Source organism: Syngnathus acus, chromosome 15 (assembly GCF_901709675.1).
Source record: "Syngnathus acus chromosome 15, fSynAcu1.2, whole genome shotgun sequence".
Lineage (NCBI taxonomy): Eukaryota > Metazoa > Chordata > Actinopteri > Syngnathiformes > Syngnathidae > Syngnathus > Syngnathus acus.
In genome coordinates, this window is record NC_051100.1 from 14149961 (window position 1) to 14171072 (window position 21112).

General features: G+C 45.5%; 1 protein-coding gene and 1 long non-coding RNA gene across 7 annotated transcripts; one reads left to right on the plus strand and one right to left on the minus strand.

Moving 5' to 3' along the window:
• Positions 1-2041: 2041 nt before the first annotated feature.
• On the plus strand, positions 2042-7956 carry LOC119134902 (zinc finger protein 449). Of its 2 annotated transcripts, none has more exons than XM_037272135.1 (4): positions 2042-2159; positions 2912-3517; positions 5037-5346; positions 6770-7956. In XM_037272135.1, exons 2-4 carry the CDS (start codon positions 2940-2942, stop codon positions 7241-7243), a joined length of 1362 nt encoding a protein of 453 aa, XP_037128030.1. In that variant the 5' UTR covers positions 2042-2159; positions 2912-2939; the 3' UTR covers positions 7244-7956. The 2 variants fall into 2 exon arrangements, with proteins under 2 accessions (XP_037128030.1, XP_037128029.1); XM_037272134.1 differs by lacking the exon at positions 2042-2159 and adding an exon at positions 2201-2829.
• Positions 7957-10641: 2685 nt separating this feature from the next.
• LOC119134962 lies at positions 10642-15005 on the minus strand. Of its 5 annotated transcripts, XR_005100438.1 has the most exons (6): positions 14887-15005; positions 12613-12670; positions 12117-12153; positions 11828-12018; positions 11364-11445; positions 10642-11221 (listed from the first exon to the last, which is right to left on the minus strand). It is a non-coding gene; the product is annotated as an uncharacterized LOC119134962 (long non-coding RNA). The 5 variants fall into 5 exon arrangements; XR_005100437.1 differs by lacking the exons at positions 12117-12153; positions 12613-12670 and adding an exon at positions 11545-11612 and having other exon boundaries at positions 14887-14999; XR_005100435.1 differs by lacking the exon at positions 14887-15005 and having other exon boundaries at positions 12613-13125.
• Between the last annotated feature and the right edge of the window lie 6107 nt (positions 15006-21112).

Sequence of the window (21112 nt, forward strand, 5' to 3'; positions counted from 1 at the left end):
TCCTCCAACAGAAGCTCATCCAGCTTGCGGTGCCTGCCTCCACCTGTCAGTGGATCACCAGCTTCCTGACCAACAGGAGACAGCGTGTGAGGCTGGGGGGCATCACAACTGACAACCGGACCACCAATACTGGAGCCCCTCAGGGGTGCGTCCTCTCCCCACTGCTCTTCTCTCTCTACACCAATGATTTCTCCTCAGGTGACTCTCCTGTGAAGCTCCTGAAGTATGCAGACGACACCACTCTCATCGGACTGATCCAGGACGGTGATGAGACTGCGTACAGACAAGAGGTGGAGCGGCTGGTCCACTGGTGCAGCCAAAACCACCTGGAGCTGAACCCGCTCAAGACCGTGGAGATGACAGTGGACTCAGAAAGTACAGCCTCTGCTGGCCTTCTTCCGGACAGAGACTATGTGGCTGGTCCATTTCAGGTCCCGAGAGATTGTGGATCCCAGGAACTTGAAAGTGACTGTGGAGGGAATAGCATTACTGAGGACAGTGAGGGATGGAAGTGGTGAAGGGTCCCTCCTGAAGTCCACTGTCATCTCCACTGTCTTTCTTTCTTTCTTTCTTTCTTTCTTTCTTTCTTTCTTTCTTTCTTTCTTTCTTTCTTTCTTTCTTTCTTTCTTTCTTTCTTGTTTTTGTCACACACGCACACCGTCAATGCGGAAATCGAACTCATGGAGACGGCACAAAGACAGGCTGCACCCCTACATCATCAGCGACCCCTACCTGTTACGTCAATGTTCGCCCTACGCTCTCTGTCTGCGACCAATCACAAATTCTCAACGAGAATCGTTCCCGTGTTGTGCTTGATTTGGTTCCCCCGTGAGATCTTGTTCCCCCTGCCGCGGGAGCGCGCACGCCTTATTTGGAAAGCGAAAAACCGATGTTGGCCTAGGAATGAGGGAACCTGTTCAAATTTTCCACACAACCTGAAAGGACCCCCAGGAAGACAGAAAAAAAACAGCTGGAGTCCAGCACTCACCGTTTTCAAAATAAGGGGGGGGAACATATCCTCACGGGGCAGCTGTGAGGATTTGTTCCCCCCCTGTAATTTGGCCTAGGAATGAGGGAACCTGTTCAAATTTTCCACACAACCTGAAAAGACCCCCAGGAAGACAGAAAAAAAAACAGCTGCAGTCCAGCACTCACCGTTCTCAAAATAAGGGGGGGGGACATATCCTCACGGGGCAGCTGTGAGGATTTGTTCCCCCCCTGTAATTTGGCCTAGGAATGAGGGAACCTGTTCAAAATTTTCACACAACCTGAACAGACCCCCAGGCAGACAGAAAAAAAACATCTGGAGTCCAGCACTCACCGTTCTCAAAATAAGGGGGGGGAACATATCCTCACAGGGCTTTGAAAGATTTGATCACAAAACGTGTGTGGCTTTTTCTTAAATGAACACGTTTGACATTGCTATAGTGTCAGCTTTTAATTATATTGCGCTGTCATTTTAAAGCAAATTAATAAATGCAACAATATTAATTTGCTTTGAAAATACCTGAGTAATAAAATGGATGGATGGATGAATGATGATCACAATTAAGTATAAAGTCTCCTTTGTAATATATACTCCTTGTAGCCTGTACCCAAAAAGAGGAGTTTCTTTGCATCGAGGTTTATGCAAAGAGCTCACTTAATTATATTGTTGCTTTTTGGTGAAGTGATTGAGTGTTCCGACTGTACGACTGGTCTTTGAATGCACCCCACTTCGCGGATGAATTTAAAGACATCAAATGAGAATAATCCTTTATAAAAATTAAAATTGACTGACGCAAACGTGAGTTCTTCATGTTTTTATTGAAAACAACGTAGTGCTGACGCCGTACGACGCCGTACGACATCGGTGTTTCGCTTTCCAAATAAGGCGTGCGCGCTCCCGCGGCAGGGGGAACAAAATCTCACGGGGGAACCAAATCAAGCACAACACCTGCACGCACATCTTTTGCGTCTTCATTTCATGTGTACACTTCCTGCTTTAGAGACCGCATTTACTTTGAAGGAGTGTGCATTTACTTTGAAGGAGCGCTTCCGTTGCTGGGAACCATTTAATCGTTTCCCACAATGCTTTGTGTCCACGTCTGCTTCTTCCTGTTTATTGTGAGCGTCTCCGCCGGCAACCTTAAGCTTCTCATTTGACGTTTTCGTGCTCGGTGAGTTTCCAACACGCTAAATATCGTTATAGTCGCACGGCGTGCTACTCTTGGCGTCTTTTGGGCTCGTTTGACTAGCCGCCGCCAACCAAAAATGCGGCAAGGGGGGAAAAAAAAAATCCTTCCGCCGTTTTTCTCGTCACTGCCGCCGAGCCTGGCCGAGCCCTCGAACTTCATTGAGAAAGGATACGTTTTGATCGCGCCTTTCGCTACGGCGACAACGTCGATGTTTCCCACATGGTGGGAATTTGACCGCGTTTCCGAAATGTTCGGCGCTCGAGCTAGCCGTGAATAAGTTGGCAAAAAGAGCGATTTGAATAATGCATGCGCTGCTCGCTGCTTGCCAGCTTTATGGTGACGTCACGGCGGATGGCGATCACTCGCTCTTCGTGACGTCACGGCGGTGGCGATCACTCGCTCCTCGATTGCTTTTCAGGACACTTGATGACAAGTGTGTCGTTTGGCCTCTTGGCCATTGGACTCGTCTGAGCGCAAAGAACGTGACAAAGGTTTCACGCTGGAAAGCTGTGAATAGGCTGGCGGCACCCGATCGGAGAAAACATTTCACCCGAGTGTCGGATGAGAAGCCTCTATATGAGCAGGAAATATTCCAGAGCCACCCAGACCAAGCCGGCTTCAGTGAAATCCCTAAACGAGGCGATTGTACGAGGCAAGCCTCCTTGTTTGTGGCGATGTTTTGGGCGGTCAGTTCATTTTTTGAGTACATGTCCCGCCTTCCTTCTGGGTTTCAGCTGCTGGGATCGCAGGGCTCGCAGCCTGATGATGGATGACTCCGAAGCACAGCTGACCGTGTCGGAGGCGGATGCTCTGGGCGCAGACTTCATCACGGTGGAGTTGGACACGCAGCCTATCGAGTACGTGGTCAAGTGGGCTGAGGTGGGCTCCAAGTTCACCATCTCGTGCGTCAAGAAGGACTCTGACGACCCGTCGGAGCTGAGCAGCGAGCAGCTCAAGATGGAGACGGATGAGGCCTTTTTCGCGCCCTACGAGGAGGTGTACCCCTGCGAGGTGACTGAGCAAAGCGTGGAAATTAAGATGGAGTCAGACGACGATGATGATGAGGAGCAGCACCAGATCCTGGTGGAGGTGGGCGGCCAGCCAGACGGCGAGGCCGACTCGGACCATGGTGACCTAGAACCCGACGAGCGGCGCTATCGCTGCGGCTACTGCGGCAAGTGCTACAGCCATGCCTCCAGCCTGTACCGCCATCAACAGACGCATGCTGCCAAGGTGGCCGCCACGCCGGTGCCCGCCGCCGCCAAGCGTGCCCTGGAGCCTGCACATCAGGATGCGCGATACGCCTGCCAGCACTGCGGCATGACTTTCAAGGGCAGCAGGTGGGTTGTTTCTTACATTGACTCCCGAATATGTCCGCGGCTCATTCTTTCTTTATGGTCTATTGCCATTTTCGTTACCGAGGAAAGTCAAAGAAGCCAACAGCCCCACTTTGACCCTGTTTGAGCTCATCATGTTTCCAATTACATGACGTGTTGAATGTTGCCCATACATTGCGGCCTGGTGGTGCTGGGTGGTGCTGGGAGTGCGAGTGACAGTTTGGTGACAGTTTGGCTTGGATCTCTGACCGAGGCCCAAGTGAGAGGGTGACAGTTGCAGCCATTTCGACAGTCTGGTTGTCGTCTGTTTTGCACGTCTCTCTCTTTCTCGTAATGTCGCTTCGGCACGCTGCCTCATTTGCACAAGGGGTGTTGATGCTCACTTGAAATTGCTTGACAAGTTTCTGCACAATTCTCCTGTCGCTGCGACTGCACCACTCGGTGCGTCCTGGTGCTCTGCACAAACGGAGGTGTTTGTGTCCTAAAATTATCTTTTTGTTGGTATGTCTCGGCTGGGCGATTATGGCAAAAGAGTCAGGATTGTCTCCAATAAGATTGACTTATGATGAATAAAACTGATTCTTGACTGATTTCAAAAGTAGGCCTTTTGTCAGCCAGCCTAGCATGTCAGCGGCCATCGCTGTACCTGCACGTTGAAGACTTCATTCTTTCATCTGTCAAGTCGATCGCCCAACGTTGCTGCATTGTGAAAAGCATCTCCCCGATGGCAGTACCTTATTTGTTCTATTTTTGCAAGTCTTGGGACTTGCTTGGCGGACTCGGGACCTCAGCTATCATACTTCGTACCAAATCACGTGGAATTGCGTGCTGGTGTGACAGTAAAAATGACGTCCACGCACAACTGCGGTCCAACACTCAGGCAACGTCTATGCCACACGCTTGCTCCCCAAGCACCGCGCTGCCTTGGGGCCACCTTCTGGCCACTTTCCCAGCGTAGGAACTCAACACAGCACATGGGTGGCAGGAATCCCAGATGGAAGAGGCGACAATCGACCGGCCCGCAGTGCAGCTGCGTGCAGCTGCGAGCGGCGTCGATTCGTCCCTTTTTCCGTACTTTGCCACCGGAAATGATTTCCTTTCCCACATCGCTATGAGAGGGTTCTCCGATTGTCGGCGGTGGACTTGAAACTGTTTGCGTAATCGTGAGAGCGTGTCCAAAATTTGTTGGACTAAATCCGAGCTTTGCGCTGGATGTCTTGGGATTTGTCTCAGGCTTTCCGCCTTGTTGCCTTTGGAGTGAGTCGTGCTGCAGCAGTAGTTCCTCCTTCCTGATAATCCCTTCATCGATTTTTGTTCAGAGCCATTGTTGCACTCAAAATTAGCCAACATTTCTGTTAATATCTTCCACTTTGTGGCCTCCTCCACCACAAAAACAGACGGCTGATCTTGCAAAAGAAGATATTGGCAAAACGGCGGTGACGTTTTTTTTCTGCGGTCTTGATGTGTGTGGTTGGGACTGCTCGTCATCAGTCCATTTGAACTAATGTCCCGCTGACTTCAGGATGCTGGGGAGTCACCTGCGGCTGCATGGCAAGAGGCGCATCCACCCGTGCAACATTTGCGGCAAGGAGTTCAACCACAGCTCCAGCTTGTCGCGACACCGCCTAATCCACAAGAAGGCCAAGGACGGCATCGCCAGCCACACTGCGCCCGCCCGCTCGGCTTACCGCCCCTCGCCCAAGGGCAAAAGGGCCAAGCGGCGGAGGCCGCCGGCGGGCGTCATGCAGGCGCCAGGCCTAGACGACAAGTTCTACGCCTGCCCGCAGTGCGAGATGAGCTTTCGCAGCTCCGCCGCACTCTCCAAGCATCAGGTGAGCCCCGTCTTTGCCACCGCAAACTTTCCACGGGACCTGGCGCAAGGCATCATGCACTTTTTGGCGGCAGCTTTTCTCCGCCTTCACACAAAAGTCCAACTCGGGCCAGTTTTTGCCAGAATTGCAGTTGGCGGCTTGAGAGTGGTCGCTGCGTGGCTATTGACCAGCGCAAATGCTGGCGTGGTGCTGCGATGGCCAGGCCGCCATTTCAAATGAACCATTTGAAAGCCGCCACTTAGAAAAACCCCTCTTGAATTCAGCTTCTTGAAGCATGGAACAAAGTGAAAGTGTCTTTGTGAAAGGGGAACTCGAGTACAAAATGTTGTTTGCAATATGTTTAGGGTTAGGGTACAACACCGTCTCAGTCGCACATTTGTCCGTAAGTACAATGACAATAAAGGCATTCAATTTGTGGCGACTGTAGAGTCACAGCAAATGAAACAAAATGCATGGGGATTTCTTCAAAAGAGCCTCATATTTCACTGGGAAATATACATGTCATATGTAACAAATTTCTTTTTATATACTCTACGTATGTTTTTAGGCAACATATGTACTTAGGTTTGATTTTAGTTCAAAAGCAAATCGTGACAAAGTTTCAATGCAGCTCATTTTCATGTAATCATCAGTTCTGTTAACTGGTACTTTGGGCAAATCCTCAAAAGCTGAGTGTAGTGTGACAAAAAGCTTTGGCGGAAGTCCGGGCGCCAGAAAAGGTTGGCGGGCCAAATCCCGAGCGACACGCCGACACAGAGCACTCCAAGCGCAAATATACTTGGAATTTAACTTTCTGACATGACATATGGCAAGTTGAGCCCACGGTGGTCTGGAGCAGAATCTGTTCCACGCCTCCCGCCATTGTGAGCGATAGGTGGCAAAATACAGCCACGCTTGGTCTTCGGCTTAGCCCGCAGCAGCTGACAGACAGTGAGTGGCAAAATGGTCGCCTTCCGGGATGGACCCAAACTGTTGCATCTTGCTGCGTCGCGAGATTCATCAGAGTATGTGGTGTGTTGTCAAGAAAACTTTTGACTGGACTTGCCCTGTGATCATTTAGCAGGTGATCCTGCCTCAAAAGACAGGCAGCCCAAAAAAGAGAAAGCAAACCAAGCAAAATGCCACAAAGATTTGGGTGCATCCATTTTTTGTGCTGGTGCATCAAACAAAGTTGGGGAGAGGAAAAAAGGAGCGTGGAGCCCCCCGCTTGAACAGCCCGAGAAAATTGTGACTTTGAACGAAAAAAGTCAAGCGAGTGAACTGCTGAGTAAGTCAGGCTGGCGCCGTGTGCACTCTGCATGACAAATGTCGCTCGTGTGATCCCTTTGCGTATAATTCCCGTGGAAAGTTTCCAAGGTGGCGGGTGGACTTCAAGTCTCCCGGAGATTGGGTGTAAATGTTGGGCAACTTTGCCGCTGCGCAGGTGACTCACGTGAAGGAGCTTCTGGACAGCTACGCGCAGCCCGGCAAGGAGAACCTGGCTGAGAGCTCATCCGACCTAAAGATCCGGCTCAAGCTGTGCTCCCGCGACAAGCCCAACTTCTACACGCTCTGCAAGAAGAATCGGCGGCGGCGGCGCCGCCCCAAACAAGGCCCCGGCGATGCTCAGGACGAGGAAGATGGCGCTGATGCCCCGGAGGCTCACGGCTGTGGCCTTTGCGGCAAACGCTTCAGCCACACCTCCAGCTTGGCGCGCCATCAGCTGAGCCACCAAGTGGTGGCGGCGGCGGACGGCGGCCAGCGCGCCAAGACCAAGAGCAAGACCTTCACCTGCGCCGCCTGCAACAAGACCTTCATGCACTCGTCCAGTTTCTCTCGCCACAAGAAGGCGCACCTGGGCGCCGCCAAGAGGGCCATCTTGGACGAGACGGCGCCCATCGAGTCCGACTCCGACTGACTGCCGGAAGTGACTTGCGCTTGGGCGGGACGGCAAGTGTACATAGCGGACGTGGTCAAAAGGTCGCTCTCGCCCCCTCATTGGCCCACACACCCTCCCCCACCCCAAGAAGAACCAGAGGACGCTCCAGTCTAACCTCTACGGTCTCTGCGTGATGAAATGGGATGGAACACGCCATTGCCGCCGCCATGTTTCCGCGCCACGTCTGCCCGCCTCGTCTCTGAGTGATCCGATTGGCCGCTTGATCCGTTTGTTGAGTCCATGTTGTGGTATGCATGAAGCTGCACGGCCATCATTGTAGTTTTGGACGAGGGGAGTGAGGCGCAAGGCCGGCGTATATAGGATTTTGAAATGATGACGTCAAAGGTATTTAAATGTCATTTGCACCCTTAAGAAGGCAGGTGATCACAGTAGTAAGGGCGCCCTCGTCAGCAGCAGGAAAAGACAAAATGTTTACACGACAGTTCCATTTGAGGTAAAGATTCGGCTAATTACTGATCATTGATTGGTCTGTTTGAACAGCAGAGAACGTGTGGTGTGTTGATGACATTGTGAATTCTGACAGGTGTCCAGGCTGAAAGTTTGTTTGAAAAAGGAAACAGATCGTCGTTCACCTTTAGCCTCCATGTTGTATTGCATCAGTGTCGTGTTTGCTCATTAGCACAAAGCCTTGATGTGTTCATTTTGTAATAAATCTGGAAAATGATGCCTTACTTCTGCGTGTGTGTGATGTGCTAGTGTTAGTAGCGATTGCTAAGACTGCAGGGCAAGCGGAGTAAAGTGTGTGGTACATTTACGGTGTGAATTCTAAAAATTAAGTCAATTCAGTGCAGAAATTCGCCGTTCGGTTCAGCCGATTCGCAGTTGGTCGCCGTCTTTTTTTAAATTGAATGTTGGCAGTGGGAAAGAGACCTCTGGTGGACACATCGATGTCGGCAACAATCCGTCATGAATCCCAGCGATCTGATTTCAAAATACGTTTGTAAAGGTTTGTGGATTCCATTGAATTGTAAATGTAATATTTAATAATTCAATATTTACATCTATCCTACACATCCGTTTTGTCTAGGCACAGGCACGCGAACTTTAACGTCGCAAATCCCTTGAGTCAAATTCGCAACGAATTGTGGGTAATATGCTTGAGATTAGGGGCCGTGGATGCGGTCTCGGGAGAATTTGCACACCCGACGCACGCTCACCCTCATTGGGAACGCGCATTTGAGGGGGCAAGAGTGTGTAAGTGAATATTTGGACAGTGCGCGGGAGCGCGCACCCCTTGAGTGGAAAGCGGAAACCGATGCCGTACGGCGACATCACTAGCTTGTTTTCAATAAAAACATGAACACTCAATTTCCATTTTTAGAAAGTTTTTATTTTTTATTTTATTTCTTTAAATTCATCCGCGTTTTGCCGTTGACATGAGGTGCGTTCAAAGACCAATCGTACAATCGAATCACTCAATATACCAAAAAGCAACGATAATTACGTGAGCTCTTTGCATAAACCTGCATAAACCTGCATAAACTTATTCTAACGGGTTGACATTCTTATAGAGTTCCTGTTACAAGTTTTAGCCCCCCTCCCCACCACCTGTCACTTTGCTTGGGACAAAAGGAACCCTCAGAACTGAGATTCTTTCTCAATCATTCATTCAAATCAATTCACTCAAATCATTCTCGTTATTAATGACCCTGCGAGCATTTTGACGTCTAATAGGCATCTATTAGACGTCTATATGCTAACCAGACGTCTCGGCTAAAACACGTCTAAAAGTCGTCTAAAAGTGTAACAAATATAGACGTCTATGCTATAGACGTCATTTAGACGTCTATATGTGAAAGTTCTTTTTAGACGTTTATTGAGTAAACGTTTGAATGATGGCTAATAGCTATTAGCGCTAATCGCGCTAATAGCTAGTGATCATTTGAACATCTAGATGTCTATTCAACATTGAGGTTCTCTTCAATACATTTAACTGGTGATCCTTACCTTTGTGTAGTTCCAGGATGTTGTGAAAATGCATTTGATTAGTGATGGTCCAGGGTGTGAAAATTTACATTTTCTAATACAGAAATAGGTTTCAGTAAGTCATACTTACCGTATTTTTCGGACTATAAGTCGCGTTTTTTTTCATAGTTTGGGTGGGGGGGGCGACTTATACTGAGGAGTGACTTATATGTGAATTTTTTCACACATTTTCAAAATTTAAAAAAGAAAAAAAAAAGAACCCGCGATAAACGAACTGCAATGTAGCAAGGGATTACTGTAATTTGAACTGCAAATGACGTCATCGGCGCGGCGGTTGTTTACATAAAGGACAAAGGATTCGATCACGGGATGACGAAGGGCCCCACGTACTACCGGCATCATTAGCGGCTTTGTTTGTAAGTGACACGGAGGACGAAGAGTTTGAAGGATTTAATGATTTAGAGTGACACAGAAGGTTTGAAAAACTATTATGGCTTTTATGCACGCCCGGTCCTACTATATGGAGCTCTCTTTCACCTCCGTGGATGGAAGTCGGGGGCTGGCGCTCGGCCGGGTGGCTGTCCGGGGACGGTGGATGGGGCTCGGACATGGCTTTTACGCACGCCCAGTCCTATTCCATGGAGCTCTGTTCCACCTCCGTGGCTGGAAGTCGGGGGCCAGCGCTCGGCAGCTGGCTGTCCGGGGCCGGTGGATGGGGGTCGGAACCTGCTCCTACGCACGCCCGGTCTTACTCTACGGAGGTCCCAGCCACCTCCATGGCTGGAAGTGCCACCTCCGGGGATGGAAGTCCATGCCGCCACACGCCTGGAAGTCGACGCCGGTGCTTGGGCCGTGTGGCGGTGAACTATTTGTTATAGTTATTTGATATATTTTATTTCGTGTAGCAACTTGTATATGTTTTTATCGTTACAGTTCAGTAGTTGTTGGCTCGAACTCTTGTTAACGCTACAATATAGTTATATATACTAGATCTGTGGAATAACACGAGGCTGACGTCAGCGGCGCACGCGCGCCGTTGTTGACAAAGGACGAGGAATTTGATCGATGGATTTAATGATTTGGAGTGACACAGATGCTTTGATAATATTGTTGTTTATATGATAGTTATTTGATATATACTTTATATATCGTTTATATGGGTCTGTGGAATATTTAGAACTGCAACTCACGACGAGTCCGACGTCAGCGGCGGATACGCGCCATCGTTTACATAAAGGACGATCGATGGATTTAATGAATTGGAGTGACAAAGATGGTTTGATAAACGTGTTATTTATGTAATAGTTATTTGAATAACTCTGAATGTTACGTCACGCCCGTTCTCAGCTCCTCGTTTGTGTATATGTCACGTTAGCATACCGTAATTGTTTAGCCTGTTGTTGCTGGTTCATGTCTGTTTTTGGTCTTCGATTTTGACAAATAAATTTGCCCCAAAAGTGCGACTAATAATCCGGTGCAACTTATGTTTTTTTTCACTTTATATTGTATATTTTATGGCTGGTGCGATTTATACTCCGGAGTGACTTTTAGTCCGAAAAATACGGTATGTTACCTGCAGATATAAATACACCTTTTGATGTTAAAATTAACCAAAACGACAATTGAACCTAAATATATACATTTTTTCAAACATCATCCAACCATCACAAATATAAACGTGCAATGTTTTTAAATCATATGTTTAAAAAAGTAAAACTATACATACAGTATTAAAAAATGGGGACTATTTAATAGAACAAAACTACTACGTTACAATATAAATGTATACTTATTTTATGTAGGACATATCAAACAAAACAACCAGCTTGGCAAAACACAACAATATAAACATCACTCTCTTTGCTACTCAGCTCTGGAGCCCATTTTAATTTTAAAGCCATTGCGGTCCTTGTTTCATCATCCGTGGCCTCTGTGCATGTCGCCAACAGCTTCTACAAAGATGAACTCGATGTACATCAGGCACCACCCTTTGTAGACCTTGGGATTACTCTGTAAAAGAAATATGAATATGGGAAAAAAAACACGACTACCTGTAAAATATTTTTTCCTCGATGCATCTCATGTCAGTCGCACATTTCGAACATTGAGCAATCGCACAGGAAAGAACAGACAGGTTTTTTTTTTTATTTACCAGGGATATCAGCAGTCTTCCTGAGGGCATTTTGCACGAGTCACACGAGCACGCATATTGAACGTTGTCATTTGTGTAGAGTCTACAACAGAAAAGAATGTCAACATTGAGCGCAGCCACCACATCGTAAGCCTTCACTGTTTTTTTTTAATCTACAGTACAGATGTCAAACTAATCATACCGTCCATGGTCTTGAAAACATGCAGGTCTTCAAATCAGCGGCCTCCTAACACAAGACTGCTTTGCAATCTGTATACAAGGAATTATGAACAGTGTCTCAGAAGAGTGGAATTAAGAGTAGAAAAAAATTGAATTGAGGACTTTTTTTCTTGTAAATCAAGCAAAAAAGTAACTGAAAAGTCAGTAACTTTGACAGTACAGCAATTAAACCAAACAGAACCATACAGGTTCCATTTGTAAGCTATCAAGAGTGTGTGGGGGGGACATCCAAAATTTTGACTAACCAATTCTAAGCTTAATCGTTCTGTCATTCAGTCTTGCATCCTGTTTGTCATTTATTTCCTTGGACATCATGTCAAAGGTCTCTAGATCAGTCATGGGCACCGTCCACTCTCCGCGTCACATTCTGAACGAGAGTTGAGGCTCCTCAGCCCAGGGATTGCCAGAGGGGGCTCCACGATGACCTTCAGAAGCTCTGAGAATAAAGAGAAATAGAAATAAAATACTCACTTAAATTACTGCAGCTATGACCTCTTTTTAAATGACTAATGCCTACAAAAAAAAACCTCTTACTTCTCCCTGTCATGGGCGTTTCACAATCACCTCCTAGCTGTTGAAGAATGAAGCAAATGTTAGCTGCAAGATTCAAATGAACCATTCTCCAATGGTAAACTTTGCCCTGTTTGAAAAAGAAATGGTGGCATTCTGTCTGTGCCTTTGAATGTGGTGCAAATTAATTTGGCTGTTGTACATATCCAATCACGTTATTCTAAAATAGTACTGATAAAATTGCTTGTTCTACAAGTTATCCAAATGATGAAAATGTACAGGGTAAACCTGGGTTTTATTTTGCACTTTGACATCCGCCATGGTTTCCGGAGTGTGAAAGTCAAGGCAATGAATGACATGTCATAAATGCAAGTTCCATATCGAAGATTGCAATTACAACATACACTTTTTGCATAGCCAAGTATATTCAAACTACCAATAACAGATAAATTTCCAAAGATAACACAAGGCAGTTGTGATTACTTCTACAATCAAGAATAAATCAAAAATCAAACTGTACCTTGTGGAGTCCGGTCAGTTTTTAATACAGATGCTCCTCTTATCTCCAGGCTTGGAGTCTGAAAAGGGGAAAGGGAAAAAGACGTCTGATTTGACAAATCACCCATTAACGGCTGTTAATAACATGATACAACACAATTTTAACTTTTGAAGTGATTTGCCTTAGAGTTCCAAGGCCTGTTGAGCGCAAAACAAAGTTAGGTGCACATTTTAATGATATCAGAAGATAAACACCTACTTTTTCACGTGCCACTCCTTGAGCTAAATCTGGAATCACAAATCCATGGGTAAAAAAGGGAAATTACATCTTTGCCATGCCATCATCCCAAAGCTCATCCGGAGTGGATGGTTTTGTAACTTTTTTGTACCCTGCAAATAACCCCCCAACCCTGGAAAAACACGCTCACTCCAACTACAGTGGAGCCTCGGTTTTCGAACGTCCCGGTTCTCGAACAAATCGGTATTCGTACAAAAAATTCGCGATTTTTTTTGCTTCGGATGTCGGACGAATTCGGTTGTCGAACCTCGCGAGATGAGCCGAGAGGACCCGCATGCCAACTGACTCCGTTCGTTATTACGTTCTCGTTACTCTTAGGATTGCATCAACTCTAATCATGCCTCCAAAGGAAGCAAGTGGGAGCAGTAAAGCCATCCTAAAACACAAAGATGCACCTAAAGCAATGAGACACTGAGCGCCCGGCGCGTTGCGGTTGCGCGATCGGACCAAATTAAGCTCCCTGTGCACTGAGGTCCATTTAAATTTTGGAAAGTACATTAGGACTTTAAAAATATTTTCTAAATTTTAGCGACCGCTCTGTCACAATAATGCGACCAGCGCGGTGCAGTTGCGCGGTGGGTGGCGCACAACGGTTGCGCGTTCGGCGGTGCGCTGCAGTTGCGCGATCGGACAAAATTAAGCTCCCTGCGCACTGATGTCCACTTAAATTTTGGAAAGTACAGCACGACTTTAAAAATATTTTCTAAATTTCAGCGACGGCTCTGTCACAATAATGCGACCAGCGCGGTGCAGTTGCGCAGTCGGCGACGCGCTACGGTTGCGCGTTCGGCGGTGCGCTGCAGTTGCGCGATTGGACAAAAATGCGCAAATGAAAAAATGCTTAAAAAAGGCGGGGTTTTTTTTGGGCTTGGAACGGATTACATTTTTTTCTATTATTTGTAATGGGTAAATATTAGGGGTGTAACGATTCATCGATACACATCGATTAATCGATATAATGCTCTACGATTTATTGGCATCGATGCTAAACGTAAACATCGATTTATATCGCCGTGTTTGACCTCGGACATTAGACGCGACTTTATTTTGAAATCCAGTTCATTGTTGCTTGCTTCCTCTTTCCGGGAGCAGTACGCGGCGTGCTGTGTTGTGAGCAGAGCAGGCACGTGAAAGGGGAGCCGACAACTACGCGGCTCCTGGGCTGGTGCTATGGCTAGTGTCCAAGAAGACGAGGAAATTCGCTCCCCTTTGGGCTTCAAGTCATTCGTTTGGAAGCACTTTGGATTCCAAAGAAAAGATGGCTCAACGGACAATTAAAATTATTGTAAATAAATAGTTCAGTAATGCACTTTAAAGTTAATGGTATTACAAAAAAGAAAGAATATTCATTTTTCTTATATGAGGAAAAATATAGGAATTTGATAAAGTTCAGTGTTAAAATAAGCACTTTGTATACTACAATACTCTTGTAATTTCCTAAATAAAGAGTTTGCAGTACCTTGTTGATTTTGCGTATGAATTGTTATAAATCAGGATATTGTTCTATATTTTTTATTTAAAAAAAAAAAAAAAATCGATCGTGGAGCACTATATCGTGATGTATCGTGAATGAATCACAGCAGGCTTTAAGATATCGGCAATAATCGTATCGTGACAAAACCCGCGATTTACACCCCTAGTAAATATGATTCGGAATTCGAACGATTCACTTCTCGAACAGCCTTCTGGAACGGATTGTGTTCGAAAACCGAGGCTCCACTGTACTAGCAAAAGTAGTTTATATGGGTCTACATTTCAAGCAACATAAAATGCCTTAAGACGTAAGATGAATACGTTTTAACCACGTTTAAAAAGTAAAGGATGTTAACTTTACCAAACCACCCCCCAACAAACACAAACAAACAAATAAACAAACAACCATCAAACAAACAAACAAACAAACAAACAAACAAACAAACAAACAAACAAACAAACAAACCACTCGCAAAAACATTCTTGAAACATACAGAGCATGCTCTGTTCAAAATTATTACGTACCTAAATGCAGCCCTTCTTTGTCTTACAGAAAAGTAAGTTGGTTTGTTCTTTTTCTGAAGCAACGTCGACTTTCGCAACTTGAACAACGGGACCCTCTCGGCGGCGGCGCTTCTTCCTTCCTGGATTTTAAAATTATTACCAGACGAACCGTTACCGGAAATAAAAGCGATTACTTTTAACCCAAAACTCGAGTTTCTGCCCCCTAGTGGGGGGAGGTAAAACATGCGTCCAAGTTGATATTTTATTTTACTTAAGTAAAATCAAATAAATAATAAATAATAAATAAAATAAATAATAATAATGATAAAATAATTTTTTATTTTGCTCCACTTGATGAGCTATTTTTTAGGCGTCCACTATTCTAATGTATTTAATTCAATCCCCCACATGGTCAGACAATCTACAAGTAGACATATGGTTAAAATTAATAACAAGTTGTTTAAATTCTGTACATTATTTATACAATTTACAGCTGATTCAGAGTTTTATATTTTAAATCTGTCGTCTATTTTAGGTTATTCCATAGCCCTAACATCAGGTTACAGAAATAACCACACTTGGTATTTTAAAACAAAGCATCACAACTTCTGTACATTATTTATACAACTTACATAATAGTTTTGGGTTTCATATTTTATATTTGATGGATTTAATTTTGTTGTATATTAGCCCCAATGACACTTTACACGGATCAATGGTTGTTTAAAACACGTTTGTTTTGGGTTTAATATGATCATATTTGATGGATTTAATTTTGTCATCTATTTTAGCTAAAATAAAAATTAATTAATAATTAATTCATAATTATTAAATAATTATTAATAATTATTTCATCATGATTATAATTATTAAATATTATAATAATTATTTTACTCTGATCCACTTGAGCTATTTTTTGGGCGTACGCTATCTAATGTATTTAATTCAATCCCCCGTATGGTTACAATTAATAATGATTGTTTGAAATTCTGTACATTATTTATACAACTTACAGCTGGTTCAGAGTTTTATATTTTAATTTTGTCATCTATTTTAGGTTATTCCATAGCCCTAATATCAGATTACAGAAATAACCACACTTTTTTTTTTTACGTTGACGTTTATTCACACACACACACACACACACACACACACACACACACACACACACACACACACACACACACACACACACACACACACACACACACACACACACACACACACACACACACACACACAGATCATGTTTACAGCTTGCTGGACATATCATTTTAGGCATGTGAATAGGTCTCCTGAGGAAGCTAACTAAAGCTTATGGTAGGAGCCTTCTGTGTAGAGTTAGTTGTTGGTGAGCTATCATTATAATATACATACACATAGGACATTTACATACATGACATTTACATACATTTATTCAGCTCAGTGGCCGAGTGGTAGAGTGTCCGCCCTGAGACTAGAAGGTTGTGGGTTCACACCAGGGCCGGCTCTACGCAGGGGCAAGAGGGGGCAACGCCCCCTCAAACAGATGTCCTGCCCCCTCGAATCAAACTTTTAGAAGTGAAAAATCCGCTGATAGAAACACACGTTAATCAGCCCCTTCTCTTCTCTCATGTCGGTGCAGTGTGTGTGCTCACACAGCCTGCTGTCAGGACTCCGCGCCCGCCCCTCCGTAAACATCCAATCACTGTGAGTATGCAAATGAGGCAAGACGCAGCCAGAGAGTGCCAAGTTACAGTCAGCGCGGTAGGAGTTGGAAGAAGCAGTAAAAACTCCACCAAACTCGTCGTAATGACCCGCGCGCGATATCAGAGTCAAAGTCAAAGTCAAAGTCAGCTTTATTGTCAATCCCTTCATATGTCAAGACACACAAAGAAACCGAAATTCCGTTTCCTCCATCCCACGGTGACGAGACATACAAGTAGGCGACACAAAACAAAAACAAGAAGGCACAAACCATAAATAATAAGTAAAAAATAATAAATAAAATGAGCGATGAATAAATAATAAACCAATAACCCAATAAATAAGAGGAGCAAAACCGAGCCAGTGTGCATACAGCAGACAGCAAGAACAGGACGCTACGCTGAAAGGGGGAGCGAGTTCAGGATCCTAACAGCCTGGAGTACGAAGCTGTTGGAGAGTCTGGTGGTGCAGGAGCGCAGGCTCCTGTACCGCCTCCCAGAGGGCAGAAGATCAAACAAAGAGTGAGCGGGGTGACTCACATCACTCACAATCTTGGTCGCCTTGCGGGTGAGATGGGAGGTGTAAATGTCCTTCAAGGAGGGGAGAGAAGCATAACTATATATATATATATAACATATAACTAATGATTAACGACAACTCAAATAATAGTTAATATAACATTCATATTATATGTTCCCCCCCCCCCCTGAGAGATTGCCACCTTATTGTGGTCAGGGGGGTTGCGTGCCTCAGTGACCCTAAGAGCAATACCAGCAGAAGCTTTAATCTTCAAGTGGGACACCCAAGCTGGACAGGTCTTAGTGTAGAGGCCTGACAGAGTGCAATCCACTTCTCCAGGTTGAGATCTGGACACACAGCTAACAACTGCCGTGAAGAAAACACTAACAGTGTTAAAAATGTGTAAAAAAAAAAAAAAAAAAAAAAAAAAAAGAAAAGAACATGCCCCCTTCACATTTCTGACTGCCCCCTCTTATGTGCATTCCTAGAACCGGCCCTGGTTCACACCCCGGCCGGGTCATACCAAAGACTATAAATATGGGACCCATTGCCTCCCTGCTTGGCACTCAGCATTAAGGGTGGGAATTGGGAGGTTAGATCACCAAATGATTCCCGAGCGCGGCACCGCTGCTGCTCACTGCTCCCCTCTCCCCCCAGGGGATGGATTAACATCACATGGGGATGGGTTAAATGCAGAGGACAAATTTCACCACGCCCAGATGTGTGTGTGACGATCATTAGGACTTTAATCTTTTTTTTTTTTTTTTTTAACATGCTGCGTGTAACGCAACGGACATTGAACATAACCTAACATAACATGACACTGACGTACACTTAACATAACATACCATAACAATATACATTTAACATACAGTTTGTAATCCCATAAAATATAATTATGTGTAAGAGTTCAAAAGTTGATGTTTTAGTTGATGTTTGAATGTGGAGACAGATTGTGATATTTTGAGGCTGTCACTCGGCTCATTCCAAATCTGTGGTCCCCGGCACACCACACTCATACTGGTTCTCATTAAATTGCGTTTTTTACCTACAATGACGTGTTTGTGTCTAGTATTGTGGGTGTGCTGGGGAACACAGATGGGAATGAGCTGTTTTAATCTGTGGTTTGAGTCTGAGATGACCTGATACAGTGCCTTGCGAAAGTATTCGGCCCCCTTGAACCTTTCAACATTTCGCGACATTTCAGGCTTCAAACATAAAGATATAAAAGTTTAATTTTTTGTCAAGAATCAACAACAAGTGGGACACAATCGTGAAGTGGAACGAAATTTATTGGAGAATTTAAACTTTTTTAACAAATAAAAAACTGAAAAGTGGGGCGTGCAATATTATTCGGCCCCATTTGTAGCGCCACCTTTTGCTGCAATTACAGCTGCAAGTCGCTTGGGGTATGTCTCTATCAGTTTTGCACATCGAGAGACTGGAATTCTTGCCCATTCTTCCTTGCAAAACAGCTCGAGCTCAGTGAGGTTGGATGGAGAGCGTTTGTGAACAGCAGTCTTCAGCTCTTTCCACAGATTCTCGATTGGATTCAGGTCTGGACTTTGACTTGGCCATTCTAACACCTGGATACGTCTATTTGTGAACCATTCCGTTGTAGATTTGGCTTTATGTTTTGGATCATTGTCCTGTTGGAAGATAAATCTCCGTCCCAGTCTCAGGTCTTTTGCAGACTCCAACAGGTTTTCTTCCAGAATGGTCCTGTATTTGGCTCCATCCATCTTCCCATCAATTTTAGCCATCTTCCCTGTCCCTGCTGAAGAAAAGCAGGCCCAAACCATGATGCTGCCACCACCATGTTTGACAGTGGGGATGGTGTGTTCAGGGTGATGAGCTGTGTTGCTTTTACGCCAAACATATCGTTTTGCATTGTGGCCAAAAAGTTCGATTTTGGTTTCATCTGACCAGAGCACCTTCTTCCACGTTTGGTGTGTCTCCCAGGTGGCTTGTGGCAAACTTTAAACGAGACTTTTTATGGATATCTTTGAGAAATGGCTTTCTTCTTGCCACTCTTCCATAAAGGCCAGATTTGTGCAGTGCACGACTGATTGTTGTCCTATGGACAGACTCTCCCACCTCAGCTGTAGTTATCTGCAGTTCATCCAGAGTGATCATGGGCCTCTTGGCTGCATCTCTGATCAGTCTTCTCCTTGTTTGAGATGAAAGTTTGGAGGGACGGCCGGGTCTTGGTAGATTTGCAGTGGTCTGATACTCCTTTTGAAGCGGGGACATTAAAGGCGCTCGGTCTGCTCCGTCCTGGAGCGTCGCCGGACTCGCCTGCTATTCCTCCCCCGGTTGGGCGTCCGGGCCTGGCTGGCGGCCAACCCAGCTCGCCCGGCCGTGCCCTCCATTCTTCTGGCGAACGTTCGATCGCTGGACATCAACATGCCTGCTGAGTTCTGCGGACCGGACAGTGCGTAGCTGCTGTGCATCTGGAGCGGATGGCGTGCTATCGGGCGGACCGGGCCATTGTACGAGGGGGAACATCGCGAGGAGGTGGACTGTGCGTCTACATCCGTGACGAATGGTGCCGGGACTTTGTTGTGGCACTGCTCGCCACTGGCGAAGTTTGTGATCTCCAGGCTGTTGGGGTCCTGAACTCTCTCCCCGTTGTTTTACTTGTGTGTTAATCGTGTGCTGTGTCTCGTCACCGTGGGATAGGGGGAACGGTATTTCGGTTTTTTTGTGTGTCTTAGCATGAAGGAATTGACAATAAAGCTGACTCTGACTCTGACTCTGACTTCCATTTCAATATAATTGCTTGCACAGTGCTCCTTGAGATGTTTAAAGCTTGGGAAATCTTTTTGTATCCAAATCCGGCTTTAAACTTCTCCACAACAGTATCTCGGACCTGTAATTTCAATTTCAAGTGACGTCAGCAGCGCGACGCGGTGTGGCGCGGCGGTTGTTTACATAAAGGACAAAGATTGATCACGGGATGACGAAGATGACGAAGGGCCCCACGTACTACCGGCATCATTAGCGGCTTTGTTTCTAAGTGACACGGCGGACGAAGAGTTTGAAGGATTTAAGGATTTGGAGTGACACAGAAGGTTTGAAAAACTATTATGGCTTTTACCCACGCCCGGTCCTACTCTACGGAGCTCTCTTTCACCTCCGTGGATTGAAGTCGGGGGCCGGCGCTCAGCCGGGTGGCTGTCCAGGGACGGTGGATGGGGCTCGGACATGGCTTTTACGCACGCCCGGTCCTACTCTACGGAGCTCTCTTTCACCTCCGTGGATGGAAGTCGAGGGCCGGCGCTCGGCCGGGTGGCTGTCCGGGGACGGTGGATGGGGCTTGGTCATGTCTTTTACGCACGCCCGGTCCTATTCTATGGATCTCTCTTCCACCTCCGTGGCTGGAAGTCCACGCCGCCACACGCCTGGAAGTTTGTTTTGTTAAATAAAGACCCGTTTACCAAACCCACGTCTTTCCTTGTACTTTGTTAAGGCTACAATATAGTTATATACTAGATCTGTGGAATAACGACGAGGCATTGTTGACAAAGGACGAGGAATTTGATCGATGGATTTAATGATTTAGAGTGCACAGATGGTTTGATAATATTATTGCTTATATAATAGTTATTTGATTTCTAATTTATATATCGTTATATGGGCCTGTGGAATATTTTGAAGTGCAAGCGCCGTCAGCGGCGCGCACCCATTGTTGACAAAGGACGATCGATGGATTTAATAAATTAGAGTGACATAGATGGTTTTATAAACGTGTTATTTATGTAATAGTTTTTTTTAAATAACTGAATGTTACGTCAGGGCCGTTCTCAGCTCTTCGTTTGTGTTTATGTCACGTTAGCATATCTATCGTTTAGCCTGTTGTTGCTCGTTCATGTCTGTTCTTGGTGTTGGATTTTGTCGAATAAATTGCCCCCCAAAATGCGACTTATACTCCGGAGCGACTTATATATGTTTTTTTTCACTTTTTTGGGCATTTTATGGCTGATGCGACTTGTACTCCGGAGCGACTTATAGTCAGAAAATTACGGTAGTAATTATTTTA

Excerpts from the sequence above, each read along its gene's own strand:
- LOC119134902 (XM_037272134.1), top strand. The coding sequence starts at position 2,480 with ATGCATGCGCTGCTCGCTGCTTGCCAGCTTTATGGTGACGTCACGGCG. Across the intron at positions 3,518-5,036 it reads ATGACTTTCAAGGGCAGCAG|GATGCTGGGGAGTCACCTGC; the intron begins GTGGGTTGTTTC and ends CGCTGACTTCAG. Across the intron at positions 5,347-6,769 it reads CCGCACTCTCCAAGCATCAG|GTGACTCACGTGAAGGAGCT; the intron begins GTGAGCCCCGTC and ends GCCGCTGCGCAG.